Source organism: Ambystoma mexicanum, chromosome 8 (assembly GCF_040938575.1).
Source record: "Ambystoma mexicanum isolate Mex_15411 chromosome 8, UKY_AmexF1_1, whole genome shotgun sequence".
Taxonomy (NCBI): Eukaryota; Metazoa; Chordata; class Amphibia; order Caudata; family Ambystomatidae; genus Ambystoma; species Ambystoma mexicanum.
Genome location: NC_090929.1, coordinates 1,358,523,406 through 1,358,547,435, shown reverse-complemented (window position 1 = coordinate 1,358,547,435; position 24,030 = coordinate 1,358,523,406). Strand labels below are relative to the sequence as shown.

Below are 24,030 nucleotides of genomic sequence, written 5' to 3'. Positions count from 1 at the left end.
TTCTTATAGGGCGTGAAGTGTTCTTGACAATTATTTCTGACAGGTAGGGTGGAGCATCGAGTGTTAGGCACTTGTGTGTTAGGGTTAGTGTTTTAAGTGATGTGTTCCTTCAGTGGGCGTCTCATCGTGCTCGAGTAATGTGGTCCCTTTTTAGGGCCGCTCTAAGGGCATTATTTTGTATGACTTGGAGTCGGAGGACGTTACAATAATACAGTTTGGCTCCAATGGTGGTCCTGACTTTAGAGTCGGTTTTGTTTGGAGAGGAACGTTTTTACTGCGTTAAGGAACTTGGTGGTGTGGGCAGAAGTGGAGGCAATGGTGCTAACCTGTCCTGTCATAGAGTGAAATCTAGGTAGACGCCTATGATGAGACTGAGGAGGGAGTTCTCTATGTTGAAGTATTTTTGATCCATTGTGGCAAGTGTTTCTTTAGGGCCGATCTCGGTTTTGTCTCCATTGAGACATAGCCCATTTGTCGCCATCCATGCTTGGATGTTGCTATAAATCAGATGGAGGGCAGCAGCGTCTTGATCATATGATCCTGAGAGGGGCATGAGAACAGTTCATCCGTGTAATTCTTGTATGCTATACCGAGGGAGTCCAGTTTGTCGAAAAAGCGGCTTAGTAAACAGTTGGCGCTGTGCAGGAGCCCTGAGGGGCTTCAGTTTATAGTGGTAGGGGCACATTAGCTTGGTTGGAAAAAACCTTCATAGCTCTTCCATTTAAGAAGGAAGTGAGCCATGAGGAGTCCTCGTTGGAGAATTGTGCTGTGTGGGTGAGATGTGATGTGAGAATCTTGTGGTCTGTGAGGTCAAATGCAGCTGAAGGAGGAGAGCTGGCTTGCCTTTGTCCATAATTGATTGGTTTTTAAGGTACCACTGTTGGTTGCCTTTATTGTTTATCTTTCTCCTCTGCTTCGCACTTTCCACTTCTCCCTCCTTCCATGCACTTTTCCCCTCCCCTATGCACTCTCCCCTGTTCCCCTCCCTTGCCGGGCTCTGAAACAATTGTGTATGAGCGCAATAGTAATAAAATATCAATCGAGGTCTAGGAGGGCGGTTTCTGTGCCTTGGCCTTTACGGAACCCTGATTGCCTCTTGTCGTGGATAGTTTGATTCGAGGAATAGTTGGATTTGCCTGTGAGCCGATTTGTCACATTTTTAGGAGGAACGGGACAGTGGTAATGGGTCGGTAGTTTGGCGAGGTGGGGTCGAGGGATTAGTAGAGGGCGTGCCCAAGCTACTTTGAGACTGGAAGGGACGGACCCTGTAGTAAATGATGCATTAAGGAATGCCGTTATGAGGGGAGCAAGAGAGGCGGCACATTCCTTGACAATTTGACAATGTTAGGAGGGCAAATGTCTCCTTTGCACATGGAGGGTTTGAGATGTTTAATTAGGTTAAACTTCTAGTTCAGTGATGTCATGGAAGGAGGAGTGGTTTGGTGGCGGCGTGGGAAGCATTGCAGGGCTGGGGTGGTGGCTGGTTGTGCTTGGGTAAGTTGTTAAATTGTGCTTGGTTTTTTTTTTTTTTTTTTTTCTTGGAGTAGTTCGATTTTGTTTAGCAGGGCAGCTTGTATGCTGGAGCACCAGGCTTAGTCTTTAACAACCTCGTCTGGGCTGTTGGAAGGGGTGATGAGGTCTCTGAAAATGGAAAACATTTCTTTAGGTTGGGAGTTAGCCTTGGAGATGAGAATTAAGAGACTTGGCTTGGATGATCACTTTGTATTGTGCGACTATCCGTTTAGTCTTTAGTGGAACCGCTCGGCTTGGCTTGCCAGTTAGAGCGTTACGGGCATATGGCTTGTAGTTCATCTGTGAACCAGGCGTTGCCATGCAGATTTTTTTCTCTCTCCTTTTTGTCTTCAATTGGTTCTATGGCATCAATTTTGGCAAGTGTCAGCATAGATCTTGGCAAGTGTGGCAGGGTCGTTGGGGGTTAAAGTTCAGGGACTTCCAGGAATGGGCGATGGTGGTTTTCAGTAAAAAAAATTGAGCTTCTTACCTGTGCTGGTGGTACATATGTAGTGGGAGGGGCTGTAGGAATGGAGAATTTGATACAATTGTGGTTTCCACGGGAATGCCGTGATGGTGGTGGGGCAGTTGTGGTCAGCTACCCAATCGAGGATACGACCTTTGCAGTGAGTTGGGCTGGTGACATTTTGTTGGAAACCCATATTCTTAAGGCTGCTACTGTTTAATATTTGGGGTCCTGGAGGCCTAGGTTAAGGTCGGAGTAGAATTTGTTTTGGTGGATTTTTTTAGGTTGTCTTTTTAGTAGGTCGAGGACTGGACCAAGAGGCTGATAAATGGTGTGCATATTTATAGTGCAGTTTGGGGATATGGAGAGTTTGGCGGAGATGAGGTCGGCATTGCCTTCATGGGAGGATGCACTGTCTAATGGAGAAGAGCTACTCCTCCTTTCTGCAGCTGTCTGTCCTGTCGGATGATGGAGTAGCCTGGAGGAAGGGCTAGAGATGGCTTGACCGGATGATTCATGAAGCCATTTCTCCCATGGTAAGTAGATCTAGGTCGTGGATAGTGTGCTCGTGGTTCTCCCGAGCATGGGCGGGGAGTGATTGTACAATTGAGAGCAGGTGGGCGTGTCCTTAAGAGGCTGTGTTGGTTGCAGGATAAGTGTCAGCAGTCCCACGAGCGGGGATGCATTGGTTGGTTTGGCGGCAAGGGTATTGCGAGTGAGAGCGGGAGTAGATGGTGGGAAGTACATGGTGAAAGGCTTCCATCCGAGTGTGGCACTTGGTAGCGTTCATGGCGTGGGCAGGTTTGCTAGATGGAGTTGGGCCAGGATGCCAAGTTCTGTCCAGATGGTGGTGTTGCTTGTCTTATTCCACTTTGCGTCGTCGTCTGGTTATTTTCGTGGTTTCTCTTAGGTTGTAGGATGGGGTTGGGCAGGGGTGCTAATTCTGTTCTCATGGGGTTGTCGCTTGTGTCCCTATCTTGTTGCATTTGTGTTTTGTATTTTATTTATATAGTGCCCAAGGGCATCTGGGCACGTTGCTTAGGTTACATAGCAGCTTCACATAGACCTAATATACAGGTTAAAATGGCAGATTGACAGAGCATAAAATACAACGTAATATACAGTCGGGAGAAAGAAGCTTAATTTACAATCATAAGTCTGATAAGCAGGACCATCAGAAGCACAAGTTTGTGCAGGTAAAGATGTAGGCACTGTATTTACAGGATATATACAGTGAGGCAGAAAGCACAGGTGGTAGCTAAGGCATGCTAGTGCTGGGCAATGTCTTGGGCAAACATCCATGCTTTGGTTTTGAAGGCAGGGAATGAAGGTTCAGCTCTTGAGAAGGTTAGGGAGTGAGTTCCAGAGTTTTAGTGAGGACTGGGAAACTCATCCCACCTGATCTTTGTAGAGTGAAACGAGGTATGGACAGGCACTTGGCTTGGGCAGACCTGAGGGGTCTGTTGGACGTATGGTGAGCAAATCTGAAGGTCAGATGGTTAGGTGCATGGTTGGCTAAGTATTTGTCGGCAAGTGTTTGAGTGATACTCTAGTGATACAGGAAGCCGGTGAAGGCTCTGCCTGGTGTCAGAAATGTGATGGTTCCTGGGGGATGTTTAACGCAGCTCTGATGGCATTATTTTGGATAAGATTGCTTTGGTTTGTGCCTAGGTAGAGGGCGTTGCAGTATCGATTTTGGACATAACCAGGGTCCTGGCAAGTGTAGTGCAATTGATTGGTGTGTGGAAGGGTCTGCAGGCATTGATGAGATTGCAGGTGTAGGCTGCGGCCGAGGATACTGTGTTAGTTTGTCTCGAGAGGGATAGTGCGGAATCAAGATATATACCTAATATTTCATTCGAGACTTCAATGATGTTGCCATCCATGGCGAATGATTTGAAGGCGGAGTCTAATTTGTTAGTCTGATGGGAGCCCAGGATAAGAAGCTCTGTTTTGTCATTGAGACATAGTTTGTGTTGAGCCATCCAGGCTTGGGTGACTATGGATTGTTTACGGCTAGCGTGTTGGCTGTGTGATTGCCAGTGATGGGGATAGTGATGGGGATAAGGATCTGTGTGTTGTCCGCATAATTAGTGTAGGAGACATCCAGGTAGTCCAAGATAATCAAACAGTGGTTTCGTAAACACACTGTAGAGTGTAGGGGAAACGCATGATCCTTGTGTTACCCCACAGGGGACTGGTGATGGTTTGGCAGCTGCTGTGGGGGAGAAGACCTCATGGATCTATTCAGGAATGAACTGATCCAAGCAGAGGCTTTGTCTGAGAAATTAACAGCTAATTTGAGGTGACGACATATTTGATGGTTTACCAAGGCGAAAGCTGCTGATCGAGAAGGGGTAGAAGAGCCAGCTTGCCTTGTCTTTAAGGCCTTCAATCTGGGTTTTGAGGTCCATAAAAGCGATTGCCGTGGCGTAAGCCGGATTGTCTAAGGCCCAAAAGTTTGTTTTCAAGATATTCTCGGATTTGCAGGTAGGCTGCCCGATCCAATATTTTTAATAGGAAGGGCACAGTGGTGATAGGCCTGTAATTAGTCGGTATGCTAGCATCTAATGTAGGTTTTTAAAGAAGTGGGATGACCCACGCATCCTTCAGATTGTCGGGGACAATACCTGTGCTAAACGAAGAATTTATAAAGGCAGTGATGAAAGGGGCTAATTTATGTGAAGCCTTCTTGATGATGGGGGCTGGTGTTGTAGGAGTTTCCATTAGTCGGTTCTAGGGTTGTCTGTGTCATCCTAAGTTCTGTCCTTTGTTTCCTGTTTGATTAGTTTCAATTTGATTCTGTTGAAGAGCCAGGTTTTTAGTAGATTGAATTGTAGGTGGTCTTTGGTGTGCCTTATTTGTTTCAGGATGTTCCAGGTTTTTGTGGCCCGGCGAGAGAAGGATGAGCTCCAGGTGGATTTCGTGCTTTATCTGAGTCTCGTTGGCTTGTAGATATTTTTTTTTGTGGGAATTCCCCTCCTTGGTCTGTGTTATGCACATTGTTTTGCAGGTGATGCAATATTTGACTGGGAGCTAATGTAGTATTTTTAGTGCTGGAGTGATGTGGTCTCTTCTGGATAATTTGAGTCCAGCTGCTGCATTTTGGATGCTTTGTAGTTTCTTCAGGAGGTAATCTGGCATCCCGAGGTAGAGTATGTTTGCTTAGTCGATTTTGGCATGAGGGCGGTGATTGTGAATTTTGTTGGTGAAGGAGAGTAAAGGTAGGATGAATCTTGTTGTGTGAAGGAGGAAATATTTTTGATTGCGTGGGTCTATGGTTAGGGTATTGTCCATCAGAACTCCCAGATTTTGTACTACCTTAGGAGGTGTGGACGCTGTTCCCATTTCCGTCGGCCAGGGAGATGTTCTCCTGGTTTTTGGATATAATCATGATTTCTCTTTCCTGGGTTGATTTTAAAGTTGTTGGCGTTCATCCAGTTAAAGACTTCTGAATGTCTTTGGTTTTTGTAGATGATTTGAGTCGTCTGCATAGTTGTAGCATGTAATTTGTATTTTTTGAAGATTATGATTACTGAAGTCTGGTAAATGTTAGTATAGTGGTGATAGTGAGGATCCCTGTGGTACTCCAGTTGACTCGTGGAGTAGATTTGAAGGGGGTTTATCCATACGGTTTCTGTTCTGTCTGCTAGGAATGATTTAATACAGAGTAGTGCCATGACCGTTAACTTAATCTTTTGGGTAGGGTTTCATGGCTTGCTGTGTTGAAGGCTGTAGAGGGGTCAAGCAGAATCGGAGCTGAGGTTGTGGTCGTCCCAGGTAGATAGATAGTGCCGATTCTGTCGACTTGTGGTGATTTTCTACATGTGCTTGAGTTAATTTGCATACGTAAATCAATAATCAGTTCTACACATGTCGGATTACTGAACACCCCACCCTCCCACACACAGCAAAGTACTAGGCCCATAATATCTAAACATGTTTTTAATTTGCAGGTGGCTCTGAGATAAAACATTTTGAAATAAATGTTTTGCCAAGTGCCCCAGTAACTGTTCGTTGCGACTAATGGCCTATGAGTGGGAATCTCGAGTCCAGGTCACATGTTTAATAAACTCGGGTAACACAGTTTTGTTGCTGATTGTACTAATTGTGAAAAGTTAGTATCTAGCATAAGTACAGGGGACCTGCATGCATGTTTTTATTAATTGCAGAAGTGGCCTTATTTGTCTTGTGGAGCAAATCCCTTTTGGTTATAACTTGTACTCTATCTGCCAACACCATAGTTGTCTACTGATGCTTATCCACAGTGCATATTGGTCCCATTCATGGGTTAACTTGGCTTAAGTCTGTGACCATTGGTGTGGATTTCCTTTTTTGGGGATATGTAGTCCTAGAACTTTTTTAAATTGTTATCCTTGTTTCGATCTTTTTTGTGTGGATGGTGACACTTCTACTGAATGTGGCTTTTTATTGACATTGGGTTTCTAATGTTAAGTCTCTACTGGGTTAATCCTTTGTGGGCTGCCGTTGGATGAGGCAGACCAAAAACAGATTCATCAAAAGGCTGTGAGCTCCCCACTGCTACTTCATAGTGGCCCGGACTGGCCCCATGTTCATATGAAATGCCCTACTGTTTGGTACTTTAGGAGTACTGGGTGGGGGTGTCAGTGCAGATCGGTAGAGTTAACATGGTACTCACCATCCCCACTAATTGTATTGTTGGTTGTTGCCCTCTGTTAAAGTCCACTCTGGGAGTCCACCCTAGTTATGCTGGATAGGGAGGTCTGAGCGATAAAACGCAAGCAATGTAGCAATGGAGAGCAGTCGAGGATTAGTCTTTAGGAGTCTGGTCAGGGGCCCTCAATGAGTGATAGAATAACGTAATTGTGCTTGGACAGTTACAGAACACAATGGAAACAAAACTAGCGGATAGTATTGCACAATAACCTATAAAACAAATATTTACTTTCACCAGTAGGTTCACTTGCAATACATCACTAAATAACTGAAATGGCTACGCTTTGCAGATGTATGTAAAATGAGAACCAGACACCAATTTAATTCCTTAGATGTCCAACCCTAAGATGTATGGGGCCTTGTCACCAAAATTCGGATTCCAGCACAAGCTATGTTCTCTAAAGAATGCAGTGGATTTGTGGTGGTGATTCAGAATAGTTGCAAGTTAGTTCAGCAACAATTTACCAGACAGGTAAGTTCTCAAGCATTGGGCCTGGCATGGAGTCACATGCTCGTGAATATTCCCAGTCAGGCTGGGAATCCTTGGTAAAAAGACTTTAAAACTGAATTGCTCCTCTAAAATTCTGGGTCATACTGCCCAACCAATGAGTCCGCTCCCTAAGCTCCACCCCTGGTTGCCATCTTCAGGTTTGTGAATGTTAAGTGGCAGTATGAAACGAGCAAGAGCCACAGAGGGGAAGGGGGTTTGGAATGCAAATCCATGCCAGACCCATGCTGGAGAACAATAGATACAATTAACTTTGACTTTCTCTCTTCCAGACCCAAATCTAACCCTGGGGGCCAGCATACTGACCCTGGTTTACGAACCAAAGGTTAGTAAGGGTGATCTGGGAGACAAGGGGCTCTGCACCCAGTGTTATCCTATGGAGGACAGATGGCGGGCATGCGGGTAGTCCTATTTACACACTGACTGAATTTTCCCCATGGGTCACAATGAATCCGGAGGGTAGCTGGTGATGCAGTCTTCTGCCCTTGTTCAAGTGGGAGGTGCCCAGGGATGCCAGGTTCCTAGATTTTTTTTTTTTCCAGCAACTGCAAGATGCCAAGTCACTTTCGCAATGCAGACCTTCAGGGCACTTCACGGTATGGAGTAAGGAGAGTTCCAATGACTGTCGATTCCAGGCAACAACGGGCATCCTTCCAGTGGCAGTCGAAGCAGCTCCAGTACTTGTACCCTTGAAGATAATGAGCTGAAAATTCAGGAAAAGGCAACTTATGGGACACTGGCGGCTACTAAAGTTCTGTGCTTGAACGCTGAACAGCGACTTGTGGCAAAGGAGTTGGTCAGAACACTGCAGTTTAGCGACTCTTCCGAAAGGCACAGAGGCTGCAGCCTCGAACATGTAAAGACTAGTTGGTCCCATTAGCTCAAAGGCTTGAGCACCGACTGGGTCCTTTCGGAGATCAGGCCGCAGAGTAGGGGCCTCACCGGGCCAATCACTGGAGGAAATACTGGTCCACTGCAGAAGTTGACCTGATTGTCAACAGGCTGCTCTTTGAAGAATGCTTGGCTCAAACGTAGATCTGAAGAATGGCTGCAGGGTTCCTCCAATCCCACCAGTGGATCTTCAAACAGCCAGTAGTGGTCCAATTGGAGAAAGCCACTAGTTTCACATCCGCCTCGACAGACTTTCAGGCCCCAGTGATGTGTACTTTGTAAGACGGTCCGAGCCCCTTTCCTGGGCCACTCACAGGCTCGATAGCCTGCAAAAGCAGCAGCTTTCCCGGCCCAGTGCATCAAGAATCTATGGGCCAGCCATTTTAGATTGGTAGCCATGTGTGGCGAATTCGTAATGTGACACGGATAATAAAGTCACAATGTAACTGCTGCCATCAGCTTGGCTTTGGGAATATAGAATGGTAACAATCTCCCGTGTTGAGTTGGGGAATACAAAAGTATGCCCTTTTAAGGTGTGTGCCATCTAAAAGTACAATATTTCAAAAGGGAAACCCAAGTTTCCCTGTACTGTTAGTCTGAAGGACTGGTCAGTTTTCCCATAACAAATGAGCAAAAGGGAAGCTAAAGGTTTTACTTCCCTTCAAAAGTCAGAGTTTATCCTTGCACTGTCTTAGAATTAAAAAAAAATAAGTTGCAAAAAAATCTTTCCTAGCACCCTCTGAATGCAAGCCGCACACTGTAAATTCCATTTGCCAGTTAATCTGTCAGGCTACCCTCCAAGCCTGTTGCAAAGTCCTGGTGGGTGGCTGCTGTTAGAGTCGTTTGGCTGTGTGCTGAGCACCCAGGAGTCCATCTGCTTGAGCTGGCTTGCTGTATGGTTTCTCTAAAGAAGTAAATTGAGGACCCTCTGACATCTGTAAGAGTTGTGGTGTGCACAAAATGTGTATCATTGTGTCCTAAAACCTGTGAGGTAAAATAACATCCTTCCTCACTCCAGTTAGCATGTCAATGCACTCTACAGCTTGCTGGATGATTTTGGCTAGCCAGTCCATGCCTGTAGTGGAATAGATTTAGGAAAGGTGTAGTTGATGGATTATAATCATATAACGGTTAAATGATTATGCATGGATTCCATATATTTGGTATTAATATGCTTTAACTTTTTTTCTCCTGCTGCCTCCAATGCCGATGGAGGGGATTCTTTGTGAGGTTTGAAAAATGAGCATATTGTGTTGGACCTTGTTGAATCACCTGACGGGAGGGGCTCAGTGGTGGCGATGAAGGAACAAGACTTGCTGGACACGGCTTCTGTAACTGTATAGGTGGCAGCTGCAAGATCAACTGCTATTGGCTCGTGGAGACACCAAGCAGAAACTGATTCCACTGGAAGTATTATGCTATAGAGCGAGGGTGTGGGACTATAAGATGAGGACAGTGACCTATTGGCTGCAGATTTCTCACTCATTTATGAGTGACCCTATAGCGCACACTTGGCTCTGCACGGCAACTTTCATGAATGCGCATTGCACAGGTATGCTTATCTGTTGGCACATATATTATGCCTTCTGCAAAATGTGTCCCAGATAATTGTGTGGCTGTAAGACTTTTAAAAATTAGTGCATGGTTAAGTTTTACTATTGGTGCAGCAAAATATTTTGTCTACAGGAAGGAACCATACTCTATTGATAGCAAAAGAATGTACAATAAACGAGAAATCCAATTCGATGGGAAGCAGTTGGCTTACAATGGGATTAGTGTGGGTACTTTTTGACTGCTTTGGGGAGGGGAGCAAACGAAGCAATCTGGTCATTTGTTGGGACTGATTTTCTATACTGTGGCCTGGTGGACTGAATGCCAACCTAGGTTGGTGACTGGGACAACTCTGGTAGAAGTAGCCAAACCAGTTCACGGTAGTTGGGTGAGTGGTCATGGCTAAGACTCAGCAGGGTGAGCTTGTAAGGGATCCCTCAATGAATACACAGTGGAGTCAAGGAACACTTAACAAAAATGTATGGTCATATAACACTACTTCTAGATGTCTCATTACACAAGATTAAATAAGATGAACATTTCACTGCAGTAGGGCAAAAATGCATAAACTCCTGCAAAAGTATTAGTATGCAGTGCTACAGGTCCATAGACGCAATAATTTAAATGTTCATCCCTAGGATGTATGTGGCCTTGTGCCCAAAGTTCACCAAGTTTTGTGAGACTGGAAAAGGTTAGTGAAGGAGGGTTTCTGGGGTCCAATGAGAGTTTGAAAGGGTAGAGGACAAGTTGTTCTAGTGAATAAGTGTCACCCCCCCACCCCCCCTAACACTTTTGGAATGCTTGCATGAGCGAGCCATGGCCAAGCCAAACTGTTAAAGTTACCAAACATTTAAAGGGGAGGATTCAGTGAAGTACTATTACAATTCCCTACCCCTATATACACCATTTTCTTATGATTCGGCAGGTCTTCTGAAAAGGGTCCAAGGTCGTTTTGCCCAGTCTGCTTCAGTCCTTGATGTCCTGGGGTTGCATATTCCAGCATTTCTCCAGTAGTTGACAAATACTGGTGCATGGTCTTAAGTGGAGAATGCTGAAGAACTCCATGCATGGCCCCTTTCAGCACAGGACTGGATGCCGGAAAGCGGTTTTGGACGACTGCCACCGATGCATGGTTAGACTTCACTTTCTATCTCTGGTCCCCTTGCTACTGGAACCACGAAATTTGGCAGATTAGTCCTGTAGCACAAGCTGTCTTTACTCAAACATCCAGGCAGAACAGACTCTTGCAGCATGGTTGCCTAAACTCTGATCCAGGGGCACTTCTGAGGACTCTTGTGGCTCTGAGCTGATGTTGAATGGATGTTCCCTACACTCCTTCCTGCGAAAGAGCTTTTGACCTTTGATCACCTCAAGACTGGGCTGTTCGAGGACAGCAGAAGTTGGTGCCAGGCCAACATCCAACTGGTCCACTGTCTCCTTACACGTCTTACATCTGGGCAGGATACTTGGCTCCTTCAAGAGATCCAGGAAAAACCTGAACAGGTGCAGGGTCCCTCTTATCCAAAAAGCAGGTAAGAGCCAAAACTCCTGCAAGGCTCTCAAAGGTCTGGCACACACCCACACCAGCAGTGGTCCAATCGGGACCACTAGTGGCACAGCTCATGCATACCATTCAAGCCACTTCCTGTCAGGTAACACACATGGCCCTGCAGTAGCCCGGCAGAAGTTTCCCGGGCAATGGAAGTCCCTATATGGATTTGCCTGTTCTCCCAGGTCAAGACGGGATGGCCAAGGGACAAATGAGGACCCTGTGGCGCAGTCATGTTTGGACACTAGCCACAGTAGGTAGCCAAACGCGGTATGAAAAGAGAAACTAAGTTGTGCAGATTTATGCAACAAAATAAAAATCCTAATTCAGCACATGTGGGAAGTCATGACCAGTTTAACTCGGGCGCTCACCCATGTCCCCATAATGCCATTTTGTGTATCATTGTGAATCCCTTCTCTTAATCTGCATGTGCTGTGCAACAGGAACACGCCGAGTTGAGCTGGTCATGTCGTCACACATCGCTGAATTTCAAGGATTTTGTGGCTTAAACCTGCACAGCTAAACTGCATTTTAACTGAGGTTTATTTTTTCAGTGAGTTTTGTTACACCATATTTTTTTTTCAGGCCACTAGGCCGTGTCCTCTTTACATGTTTCCCAATGTTTCTTTTAACCCACTAGGTTGACATGGCCACTAGTCTTTCGGGCCTGCACATGAAATTTCTAAAGCCATTTTTTTCCCCCAGCTATATTAAAACGAGTTCAGTTTTAATATAAGCACGCACTTGCTCCCTTCAGAAAAGGAACCCTTATTCAGCATTGCACTCAAATGCAATAGATGTTCTTTGAGTCGGTGCTGCATGAAACATTAGGGAAGCATGTTGCTGCTTCTGTTCCCTTTGGAGCCTTTGCATCGACACGCACAGCGTCAGCGGTTCGCCAGGGGACTGGGCAGCAAATAACGCTGACGTGACTAGCTTTGGCTGAGCTTCCCTTCGACCCACGCTCCCGATGCACATGCCATTTTTCCAGTTTTATTCAAACCCACAGCCGCTTCCTTCCGGGCCTGCGCTTCTCCAAGTATACATCGCAAATCGTTGCGAGCTGCTCGCTAGCCACAACTATTGCCTTCGTATAAAACGTTATACTAACTGCCGTCAAGAATTGAGCTTGGGAAATGTTGGTCTCTTTAAAAATCCTTTTTATGAGCGAAAGATGTAATCCTGTACAGTTTGAAACTTTGCTCAATGTGACTTTCGTAACATTTTCTCAATTATTGCAGCACTTGGTTCAGCGAATATCAGTTGTCTGCAAGATCTCGTTTTCATACGCTTCACCGGAGCTCTGATTGCTGTGCACTTCTTGATCATGACTGGCAGTTTAGAATCTTCAAGATGCCTACCTCGCCATCACTTAGGAGACAATTATTGCTGCTCTGTATGCCCACCATTTTGAGTGGGGGCGGGGGAGAAGGGCTATTCCTGTATCCTGCAAGGCAATGAGGGAAAAAGTATTCTTGCCAAAGATAACCACACTATCTTGCACCATCCCTCTGCAAAACACAGCTTTTCCAAACCCTGAACTTCCTTCTAGCGGAGATAGGAACCCGACACTGGCCTACACCCATCACCTATGTCCCTTGGCCCCTTTACATGTTGGCCCAATAGCCATGTTCCGGTCCCACTAGTCTTGGGAGCATAGTTCATGGGCAACATGCTCGCCTTGGAAGCAAGACACAGCTCGCCGGGTCCATGCTTATAAACCTCTGGGTATTAAGCGTGTTATAAATAACCTATTGTGGCCTTCAGCCATGCCCTGTGCCCACTGCCTTTGGCCGTGGCCACTCTGCTTATTTCGGCAATAGGCTTCCTAAACAGGCACACTAGGTTTCTTTTGGGCACACTAGGTTTCTTTTGGGCACACTAGGCTTCTTTTGGGCACACTAGCCCAAGGCCTGTGGCCTGGACACGCTCTTTCCTGTTGCCCACTAGTTTTCGTTGGGGCCCCACTAGCCATGGCCTTCGGCCACTTTCTGTATTGCACCATTCGGTTTCTTGAAGTAACCCAGTAGCCATAGACTTTGGCCACACCTATTACTGCCCGCCTCACTGTATTTGTAAAATAGATTTTTTTTACCTCCTTTGTTAAGCTCATTTTTCTAACTTTAATGGTGGTCCCCATAACTGTGGCAATCGCTGTACTAAAGATTACCGTGGTTATCCGCAAATGCACACAAATGACTGTGGCTATCGAAAGCAATCCCAAACCTCCCTGCCATGCCAGTGTAAAGCAAGTGTTCAGTTATAAGTAGCTAGGTACTTCCAAGGCATACATAAGTATTCATAAATTGATTAGCAGAGTTTGCTAACTTTGATTAGGCATTTTGTACTAATATTGTTATCACCAGAATTTATTTGTACCCAGGAAAGGAAATTGGCAGTTATGCCCATTGAGGAGGCAGGCCTTGCAAATTCTTTAAAATTCAGCCAGACCCACAGGTAGGTTAACTTTGTTTAACTATTAAGAGAAATGCACTCTACCCATAGCAATGGAGGAGCACATTTAAAATAAGATTTATGTAAAATGTGTGTCGCTACAAAACCGATTTATGTTTGGCACACTGCTGCCACCCAGAGGCCATCCATGCCCATCCATGCCCAGTGAACTTTTATTTGACGTTCACTGCAAACAAAGTAAATGTTAAAGTTGCATCTCTAGCAAATGCTACTCGACCCTCATAAAATCTACTACTATGCGAGTGGGCAAAAAGACGAGCCGTAGGTGAGGGTTTGTAAAATGTAAAGTTAGCTGCATGAATGGATACTAAAACATAGATATAAAGCTTTGAAAACCGTTTGGTGTCTCCTGCCAGTGGGAATATATAATGCAAACATAATCCTAAAGCGATCTCTGGAGGCTAAGTGTATTGCAGTAAATCTGTGGATGTACAGACTGGATGGAATTGTTTGTGTACACATTATGTAAGAGGAAACGCCAGGCAGAGTGGATTGTGTAGCAGGCAGAGAACTGGGCAAATTAGGTACAATATTGTAGTTTGTGCTCATCCCACAAGGTACCTGTTATAAAGCAACAGGGTGATGTCAGAGTATGGGTTCAGCACTAGTTGCAAGATGTATGCAACCTGCATAAAAAAATGTGTTCATGTGATTGTGTGTTCAGTCGTCAACATGGATACCCAGTGATGATATTGCAGGAGATATTAACCACTAAATTTACAAAGATGAACATTAATTTTTAGAATTAATAGTGGGTAAAAATACTGACTGCAGAAAAATATTGCATAAAGGCGGGAAAGTGTAATAGGGTTGAGTTTTAGGTGTAAGAATACGAATACAACAAGACAGATTTAGGTTAAAATTGGGATAAAGGGGAGGGAGATGAGAGGAGTAGTGGAGGCAAGGATGGGTGTAGGGGAGGTTCCTTTTAATTTTTTTTTAACTCAATGGGCAATGTAAAGGTCATATTTGTCTTGCAATATTTATTGTCACTAATTCCAGCAATAAAATCACAGTAAGCCCTCAATATATGATGCTGCTTCCCGAATGAAATATAGTTGAGACTATGAAAGTTAGATACACTAACCTAAACTGATGCAGTGTTTTACAGTATCACTATTGTAATGATGCATTATGTAACAAATTACATTTTAGGAATGGAATTGCATGACTTAAGTTCACACATAGTGGTCTTTGCCAGACAGGATATGGAATGCTTAATTAAAATCATCCCGATTACTTCTGGTTTGCCTAGCTTTCCATCACATGCCTTTTGCACTTAAAGAGATTACTGCTGCGCTTCTCTCCATTAGCACTTGAAGTGAACAGAAGAGGGCGGATAGAGCACCGAGGGCAAGAAAGGAATGTACGAGCTGTGCTTTCATTGAAGAGGGCAACTTAAATAGCTAGCTTTGCTACACAAGTGTCCATTTGATTAGCAAACCTACAGAATTGCGTAGCAAATCGCTGTGCGACGCAGCTTATTTTATGCCTTGTACTTTCAAAACAACCCCTCAATATAAAGTCAGCTATTCCTTTTCTGGAAGGAAGGCAAAACACATGAGCAGAAGTCATTCAGGGAGCCAGGCCAGCCAATGTTATGTTGGCAAAAGTCAAGGTAACTGAAGTTCTTCTTGCAGGTAATTTAGTCTTTTCCAATGTCTAAAACAAAATCTTTGTAGAATAGAAGAAATCAAAGTAGAGCCACAAGCTGATTAGGCTTGTGAAGTAAAGAAGCTGGTGTCAACTCTACAAATGCAACCAAGCGAGTCTCCATTGAGGACCAGTGGCTACACAACAAGAGGTAAGTTAGACTTTACAGTACCTTTAGGTTGAAGAAAGTGCAGCAGGTGACTTCTGTTCTTGTGCCGCTCTGCAGATCTCGCTGTTCCTGGGCCTCCGTCGTGGGGACACGAGGGAGGACTTCTGGGGACTAGTGCACTGCGACAGTCACCGCTCGCAACCAGTAATCTTCAAACAAGTGACACTTTGGTGTTTCAGCTGCGACTACCCCAAATAGCAACACTGCGGTTCCTGGCTGTCGAGTTGGGCTTTCCTTGCATCTGGGGTCCCCCACTCTGTTGGGGGGCTTCAGGCTTGGTCAGTCCTGCTTCCTTGGAGTCCGTACGATCATCCTGGAGCTCTTTTGGCCAGCTTAAAAGCAACGCACACAAACTGGTGTCCCTCTCCCTGGCTACCTGGTTCCAGCAACTGCAGTGGAAACTACCAGCTTCTAGAGGATGTCCAGGTGGCTTACTTTGAGTTGGTTGGTCCCACCAACTCAATGAGTCGTCCTTGCAGGAGCTTCTGTCGAGCAGCAGGGCTTCACCAGGCAAAGCAATGGTCCAGGAGTTGCAGCAGGCGTCCTCGTTCCTCGGATTCCTTCGTCCAGTGGTCGACTCTGCCTTCCAAGCCAAAAAGCCTCACTTTTTTTTAATGCAGCTTGCTCCCTTCATTCCAGCCCAGCCTACTAATCACCTAAGAGTACATTCCTGTCTCCTATGAGACTAAGCACTGGGAGTTTCAGGCACCTCCCTGGCTTCCTGCCCCCGCCAGACACCTTGGAGCCAGAGGTGGGGCTTCGCTCATGAATCCTGCCAAGGATTAACAAACAAAGGGACCAAACCTGGTTTGGCGTACAGAGTAAATCTAAGGACCTTTCCACAAAGAAATGGTGAATGGGGCCCTTTGACACAATGGCACCCATGGGTGCTTTACTGTAGCTGCCAACGCAGCCCACAGTAAATGCACACCCTGGTAGTTGTAAACCACTGCCACCAGCCCTTCAGTGAGGAAAGGGTAACATAAAATTGTTTCATGAGAAGCTAATCAAAGTGGATACTAAGTAACCCCTCCAGCACCTTAACCCCTCCAGTACCCTATGTTAAGATGGTGTGTTGGGTCTAGAAAGTTAGATGTGCAAGGAAGTCAATTTCTTTAGTTTAGCCAAGCGAAGATATTTAAACCTTGGGAAATCTGAGGCTGCACTGAAGGTGATGTGACAAATATGTAAAAGATGATGCCTATGGAGTTTGTCAGACTCCACAAACAAAGGAAACGGTTAAAAAAAAATCTCATTAAATACGAGCAAGTGGGGGGGGGGGGGGGGCGAAGGAAAAGGGTCTCGCTCTCTCAGGTTAAATGAAGTCCTCAAAATCCAGCAAAGTTGCTGGGGGTCTCTTAAGGTAGAGGGAATTGGCACAGTTCTGAGATCTCCCTAACAAAAGGTCTGCACATTTCATATTGTATCCCTTAGTGATGCAATGGCCTAAGTGCGCCCTAAAGTGAATCTACTTTGTGGCTGTAGCATTTAGGTAGTCAATTTTGACATTGATTGACAATTTGTAATAGTATTGCTCAAATTTTTGGGGATTGTGGGTTTGTTTGAGTCATTCTTGTGAGTGTGCTTGATCTCCAATTGCGCATTGTTTTGAAATTCCAAATGCCTGTGGTGGGGCAAAAACCCTGTTTCTAATGCTGGTATGTTCAAGGGGCACTCCATGGGTTGCCCTGGGAACACAAGTGGCCATTGGGGTCTGGTGCTAAGCATGCAGTCTGACTGCCCCACCGATTGATTTTACAGGGTGGGGATTGGTCAAGTCTCAGATCCACCCACTGCGTGTTGTGATCGCCTGATTGCCTGTGCCCATGGCTACTTCTCCTAGGTGATTAAGGTTATTACATTCCTGATTACTCGCTACAGTTTTAACATTGGAAGAACAGATGATTTGGCATAGCCTTGGTCTACCCTGAGCCCCTCTTGACACTAGGTGTTTCGGGTGGTGATGTTGAAGGTGGGAGTGGGGTATCTGCTAAGTCTGTGCTCTTCTCTAGCCTGTTTAGTCTCAGATACAAAAGTTGGCTGTATGCAGTTGCTCTGTTACACTGATTTAACTATGAATCTACTCAAAATTATTAGACATTAGCTCCTCCTGTACAAAGCTTGGTTGAGGGCTTTCTAATTGTATTTGCCATTGTCTTCAGTAGCTTGGAAACCTAATATCTACATCTGTTGCTTCAGCAGTTTGCATAACTGCTCTATTGTGAACGATGCATTCTATGAACCTCGTCTTGATGCATTACACACATACATTGCACCATTTTGTTGAACTTCTCTGTAGTAACTGTTGATTGGGGCAATTGACTGGTATAACTCTGCATATTTCTTGCAGTTGTGAAAGGTGACTTTATTCCAAGCATTTTCTTACTTTTGGGTTATTCCTCCTCCCGGGATTTTGTACTTTGCAAGCATGTCTATCTCTAGTGGGAGTGAATGAACAGAAGTGCAATTTTTCTCTAGAACGTTAAGAATCTAAACTATAACTTTTCAACACAGGAAAACCGAATGTGATATTCGCATCCAGCTACCTCATGTTTCCAAAGAACATTGCAAGATAGAAGTCAATGAGAATAAAGAGGTAAGGAAGTGGGTGTTCTCTTTAACGCTGTTTAAGTTCTGGTACGCGTTTGTCACACATTCACTTAGCACGTTTGTCATAGATGGCTGTAGTAAAGACATCCATCTGCCACTCCATTTGCAGATAATTGATCAATCTTATTTAGTTTTCCCAGTCATCAAACCAATGGCCAAGATAATTGTGTTGTGTTTTTTTTTGTTTTTTGTAACACAATGTTTGTTTGTTGGTCATCGAGGCTACATATTACCTAGTAATTTCACCAAAACCTTTCTTGTATTTCAGGCAATAGTAACTAATTTAAGTACTGTCAATCCAACACAGTTGAATGGTATCTGTATACAGCAACCTGTGACTCTGATGCATGGAGATATTTTAACTGTCATTGATCGTTCTTTCAGGTATGGCTAATGTTTGTTTTTAAAACGTGCTGGTTGTGCTGACCGTAAACATGTTATTTGATGCATGCATGTTTCATTTTTCTGTGCAGTGATGTTAATGCTAGCTTGCAGTGCTGCTGTGATGTGAATAGTTTTTTTTCTGTACTACAAAATGTAAATCCTCCACGCAATTGGTCGGTCTGTTTAGAATTTCATATTTATACTAAATCTCCCTCACTTTGAGACCCCAGCACTGTTTTCATTGCTGAATGAGGGGCGCCCCGCCCCATTCATTCGTATTTGCTCTGACTTTTGGAACTCTGTTCTGTGTTTTACTTTTCCAATGGGGTCTAATTTTCTCCATCTCTAAAGGCATCTAGGCTAACTTTTACGGCACCCTATGTGCAGTGTTGCTGGGAACCCTTTGAGTTCTCCTTTGAGATTCCCTTACTATCCCGAACTACTGTTCTTAAGGATGGAGGGATACTTACTTCAAAACTGTATACTAGGAGATTAGTGCACACCACCTTATGTGGAGTGCTAAGGGGAGATCCAGTATCCCTTTTTCTCTGCTCGTGAGACTTAGTCGGACAAGCCTAGTTGTGGCTGCTGGCAGTGGACGTGTTTTAACTCTACCGCAGACTGTATACACAGCCTTGGTTATGCACAATAGGGTCACCTATGTAGCTCCTTCATTTCTGTCGTGATTGTTCGTTGTTAGCCCTTCTACCATTTTGGGAGGGGAGGGTGTCTCTCTTTTGCCGTTGGTGGGAACCCTTCGGTGTCCCTGCCTAGGCTCCAATGTCTGAAGGCCGGAAGTGGAGGAATTTTACACTACCATTTGTCTGAGTGCTTGAATGTACCCAGTTCCCACTGGGGTGCTGGCTGTCCTGCTTGGACATCCACCTGCCCATTTCTGTAAAATGCTGAGTTTGCTGTGGAGTGAGCGGGAAAACCAAATTAAAGGTGAGGTTCCTGAGGAAAAGAACTAGTCTACCATTGGAACAGGAGAGCCAAAGCTGAAGACTACCATAGTCTCCATGGCAGTAACTGTCAAGCGACCACTGCTGTTCTCACCCTGTTATCTTATCGGAGGAGCTCCAAAGAGGATGACGGCCTCCCTTTGGCTGGTGGGAGCAACCAGCCCTGAGACTAACTACAAATCGAGCCATCTCCTGAGGCACCCTCGACCCATTCGCAGTGCAACGTCTTTGCAAGGCCGAATTCGTCCAGAATTTTGGTGAGCTGCAGTTGGACCTACGAGGCATGATCCCACTCACTAAGTACCCTCACCAGAGTGCAGAACTGCAAAAGCGACCAGGCGAATTTGTTGGCGCTGATAAAAGGTGCCAAAACTGCAGAAGGACTAAGGAGTCAGAAGATATCTGTACGACTGGTCCTCTTTCAGGCGTGCATGGTCCCCCTCGGGGTTAACCCCATCCTCTTCTTCACCAGACCGAGTATGTCGCTGCTGCACAGAGGAGAATGCAGCTATGTTTACTTTTTCTACTAGTCTCGGGTACTGTGGGGCTAAAGGTAGAACTTGGCTTAAGCCAAAGAGTTGCTCCAGTGTGACTGAAGTGTGAAGGTGTCTGGGCGTCCACCCTACCTCTGACCCAGGCTTGTCCCTTTAGGGAGTCCTTTTGCAGGGTCCACCTAACTTGGGTTATATTAGTGAGCATTTTATCCCAGTGACTTGAGTATCCCGAGGGTCTTTGCTTAGTCTGCTACTTCGTGAGAATTTGTCTCCACTCCTACAATGCCTTTTTGTGTAGGTGGGGGGGGATTGGCCTTTAGCAGCATTAGAAGCTCTGAAAGCAGTTATGAATTGCTGATGTGTGTGTGTATAACCCAACCTTTTTCATTCCAAAAGACTTTGGTTTTGATAACTGAAATGACTATCTGTAAAGTAAGTGCGCAGTAGTACCAATAATAGTCTAACTGTCATTGTTAAGTAACCATTGTGAACGCAAGAAACTATCGAAGTAGGCAAGTATTAAAAATACTGGTGTTGGTTAGTCAAATGTATCTACTTTCTTATATACTATTCTAATTTATAGAACATTTACTGTGACTTCTACACAGCCCTGGCTTCTCATTTCATCTCTCAAGACATCCTGTCCTCTCTTCCTACCTCTACTCCCCTCTCTTCCTCTGGCCCTTCTGTGGCCATCTCACCTCCCTCCCTCCCTCCCTTCTTTGCTTTGCCCCTGCTCTCCCCAGACAAGGTTTCTAGACAAGTCTGATCTATGAAGTGTCATCGAGACAGGTTCTCCCCAGGTCCTCTAAAGTCCTCTAAAACCAAGAACCACATCGACACCCTGGCTCCTGCTTTGGCCGACTTCTGCAACCATTCCTTTGCCACTGGGTTCTCCCACCCCCCCACCCGCACCTGAAGCACCCCCTTGTGCACCCTCTTAAGAAACCCTCAGCTGACCTAGGCAAACTCCTGGAAAAGCTGGCTATCTCTCAGCTTAATCTTCACACTGAACTGGTTGGCTTTCTCCGTGACCATCAGTTTGTCTTCAGAGCTGCCAGAAGCATGCCCACTGCTTTCCTGAACATCCACGAAGACCTGCTCTCCAACCTTGACTCCAATACCCCCTGTGTCCACATCTTACTTGATCACTCTTCTGCCTTTGACACGGTCAACCATGCCATCCTGCTCAACTGTGTGTGATAACCTGGGTATGCAATCAGGCTCTGGCTTGGCTGACCTTTCCTCTCAGATCAACCCTCCCAGGTCCAACTCGATCTCTACCTGTGCTGAGCTCCCTAGCTGTTCAACCAATACCTGGCACTCCTTGCCCACCGCATTGCCGCTCTCTGATCCAACTTTCAATGCTGTGTGGATGACTTGGCTCATTTTCAGTCTTCCTTCTGCCACCTCTTCTCTGTCTGCTATGCAGGAGTGGTGTGCCGCAAACTACCTCTGTCTTAATGCCAATAAGAGTAAGATTCTCCTCAGCACACCTGCTCCCTCCCTGTCACTCTAGCCCGCCGCCTTCCTTCTCCCACCGGGAGGCTAAAAACCTCATGGTCATCTTACTCACTCTCTCCCCCTCACATCTGACTTCTCTAAGAAGTCACACTACCAGCTGCACCTCCTCAGAGCTATTCTTCCTTTCCTCCTTCCTCACTGAAGCTCATTGTCACCAGAGCTCTAGTTCTCTCTAGGCTGGACTACTGCAACAGTCTTTCTGAATCTGCCTGCTTCTGCTCTCCGCCCTGTGCAACTCATCCAGAACAGGACTGCAAGCTTTGTCCTTGGCCTCAAGCCCAGGGATCGTATCTCCAGGACTGAAATCTCTGCACTGGCTCCCAGTGGCTGAGGATTAAATTCAAGACCCTCTGCATTGTCCAGATCCTTCAGCTGGGGCCCTCCCTCTGGAACAGCTTCCATAAGTACCATCTGTGGTTCTGGAAGCACCTAAAGACCTTCCTCTGCTTCTGCTGTCGCTCCTCCTCTCCCCTGCTAAAATCCTGACAAATTGCACTGGTCACCTGGCTACCCTCTGAGCCCAGGTTACATCCCCTGCCAGCTGCACTCCTGCACTGCCTTCCGGGCAACCCCTGCACTTGGGGTCTGTTTCTGTATCCCTACAGCCCCAACAGCTCTTATGTCTGCACTTACTCCTACACTTGCCACTTGCTGGCTGCCCTTGTACCTACTGTTCTATTTTATTTACTGTTGATGCTATTTATTGTACTGCCCCTACGTCTCCCGCCGCCGCAGCACTTTCCCTTCCTCCTCCCCTTGCGCAATCTCAGCGTCACCTGGCCTAGTAAGATCGCTGTCTTCCCTCTCCCTTGTCTCGTCGCACTTCGAAACACGCGTGTAGAGGCACATCATCAGAGGAACACCAGTTCATGTGGGTTGCTTTTTATGATGGCCAAGAGCTCCAGGAAGATCTTCAGACTCCCAGGAAGCAGGATTGGCCGAGCCTACGCCCCCTCAGCAGAGTGCGGGGCCCCAGATGCAAGGAAAACCCATCGCGACAGCCAGGAACCGCGGTGTTGCTATTTGCGGTAGTCTCGTTGAGCTGTACACTGAAGTGCCACTTGTTTGAAGATTGCCCATTGTAGGAGTCCCCTGAAGTCCTCCCTCTTGTCCCCACGACTCAAGCACAGGAACAGCGAGATCTGCAGAGCTGCACAGGCAGGAACAGAAGTAATCTGCTGCACTTTTTCTTCAACCTAAAGATATTGTAAAGTCTAATGGCTTACATCTTGTGCAGCCACTTGACCTCGGAGACTTGCTTGGTTGCATTTCTAGAGTTGCTATCAGCTTGTTTACCTCACAAGCCTAATCAACTCGTGGCCCTATTTGTCTACAAAGACTTGTTAAACCTTGAAAGACTTTCTACTTAACTGCAAGAAGTGCTTCAGCTCACCTTGACTTTTGCTAGCTCATTGGCTGGCCTGTCACCCTGAATGGCTCTTCTCTCTTCTGCTTATGTGGTTTGCCTTCCTTCTAGGAAAGGGTTAACTGACTTTGCTTTGGGGGGTGGGGTTGTACTTGCCTAGTTATATACTTGCTTTATTCTGAACTCTTCTCTTTAACACTATTCCCAAGAAAATTCTAAATGCAACAGTGAGGTATTAATACCAACAGCACCCTAGCTATTGAAGTCACCTGAGGGTGTAGGTAGTGCTTGTGTCATCCCAAATGGGCATTTGCTGATTTAGAAAACTAACCGTGTACTTTTGGAGTGTATTTGTGTTGCTTTATAGCTTCCTTCTGAAGGTGTATTCTATTCTGACAGATAATTGAATAGTTTAATCAAGAAATATTTGAATACTTGCACTGTGAAACTCCCTGCAGCTCACATTGACCTCTCTTCAGACAAGCCTGGCTGCTCAACACGCTACCAACCTGTGTAGTACAGACTTCTACCAAAGGTTGGGTTCCTATTGCCAGGGGGTCAGGATTGTTGTAGTGCACCTACTGCATACAATCTTGCCTAACCAAGCTGTTGGAGCATTTTCATTTTAGTATTTAATTCCTCCCTCCTTGGAGACTCCCCAGCTCTTTTGCTGGACCCTGGAATTTTTCATTTTAGCCTGGAATGAGAGCCCTTTTTCTCACTGTTTGAACACGGTTACTTTTGAGTCTGACAAACTCCATAGGCATAATCTTTGCACATGGTTGCAGTGGCACAGGGAAGACTTCCAGATTTCCCAAAGGTTTAAATACCTTCTTTTGGTTAAACTGTTTCTAAGAGCAGTAAAGTGAAATAGACTTCATTTATATTTTGTAACTTTGTAGACCCAGCACACTATCTTGCCCTATGGTGCTGGAGTAGTATCCCCGTTTAGTTTCTCCTGTAACCTCTTACCCTTTCTACAATTAATCGCTGGTGGCAGTGGTTTACTTTTTCCTACAGCACCCATCGGTGCCCATTTTCTCAAAATGGACCTAGTCTTTTTTCGCCATTGCGTGTTAGATCCTTCTTGAGATTTACTCTGCGCGCCAAACCAGGTTGGTCCCTTTGTTAGTTTTTGTCTTTGGCGGGATTCACTGGTGAAGCACGCCTCTGGATCCAGCATGTCTGGCAGGGCAGGAAGTGAGTGAGGTGCCCGAA

The 24,030-nt window shown here is 45.6% G+C and overlaps 1 protein-coding gene across 6 annotated transcripts in view; it reads left to right on the top strand.

The window, feature by feature from the left end:
• MKI67 (marker of proliferation Ki-67) overlaps positions 1–24,030 on the top strand; it is a 231,321-nt gene that overhangs the window by 14,359 nt on the left and 192,932 nt on the right. For 3 of the 6 annotated variants that reach the window (XM_069611472.1, XM_069611471.1, XM_069611470.1), the window contains exons 3-4: positions 17,987–18,068; positions 18,351–18,466. The exons of the other annotated variants lie outside the window; for them this stretch is intronic. In XM_069611472.1, coding sequence (XP_069467573.1) covers positions 17,987–18,068; positions 18,351–18,466 — 198 coding nt within the window. The remainder of the gene's footprint in view (positions 1–17,986; positions 18,069–18,350; positions 18,467–24,030) is intronic. 6 annotated transcript variants of the gene reach the window in all.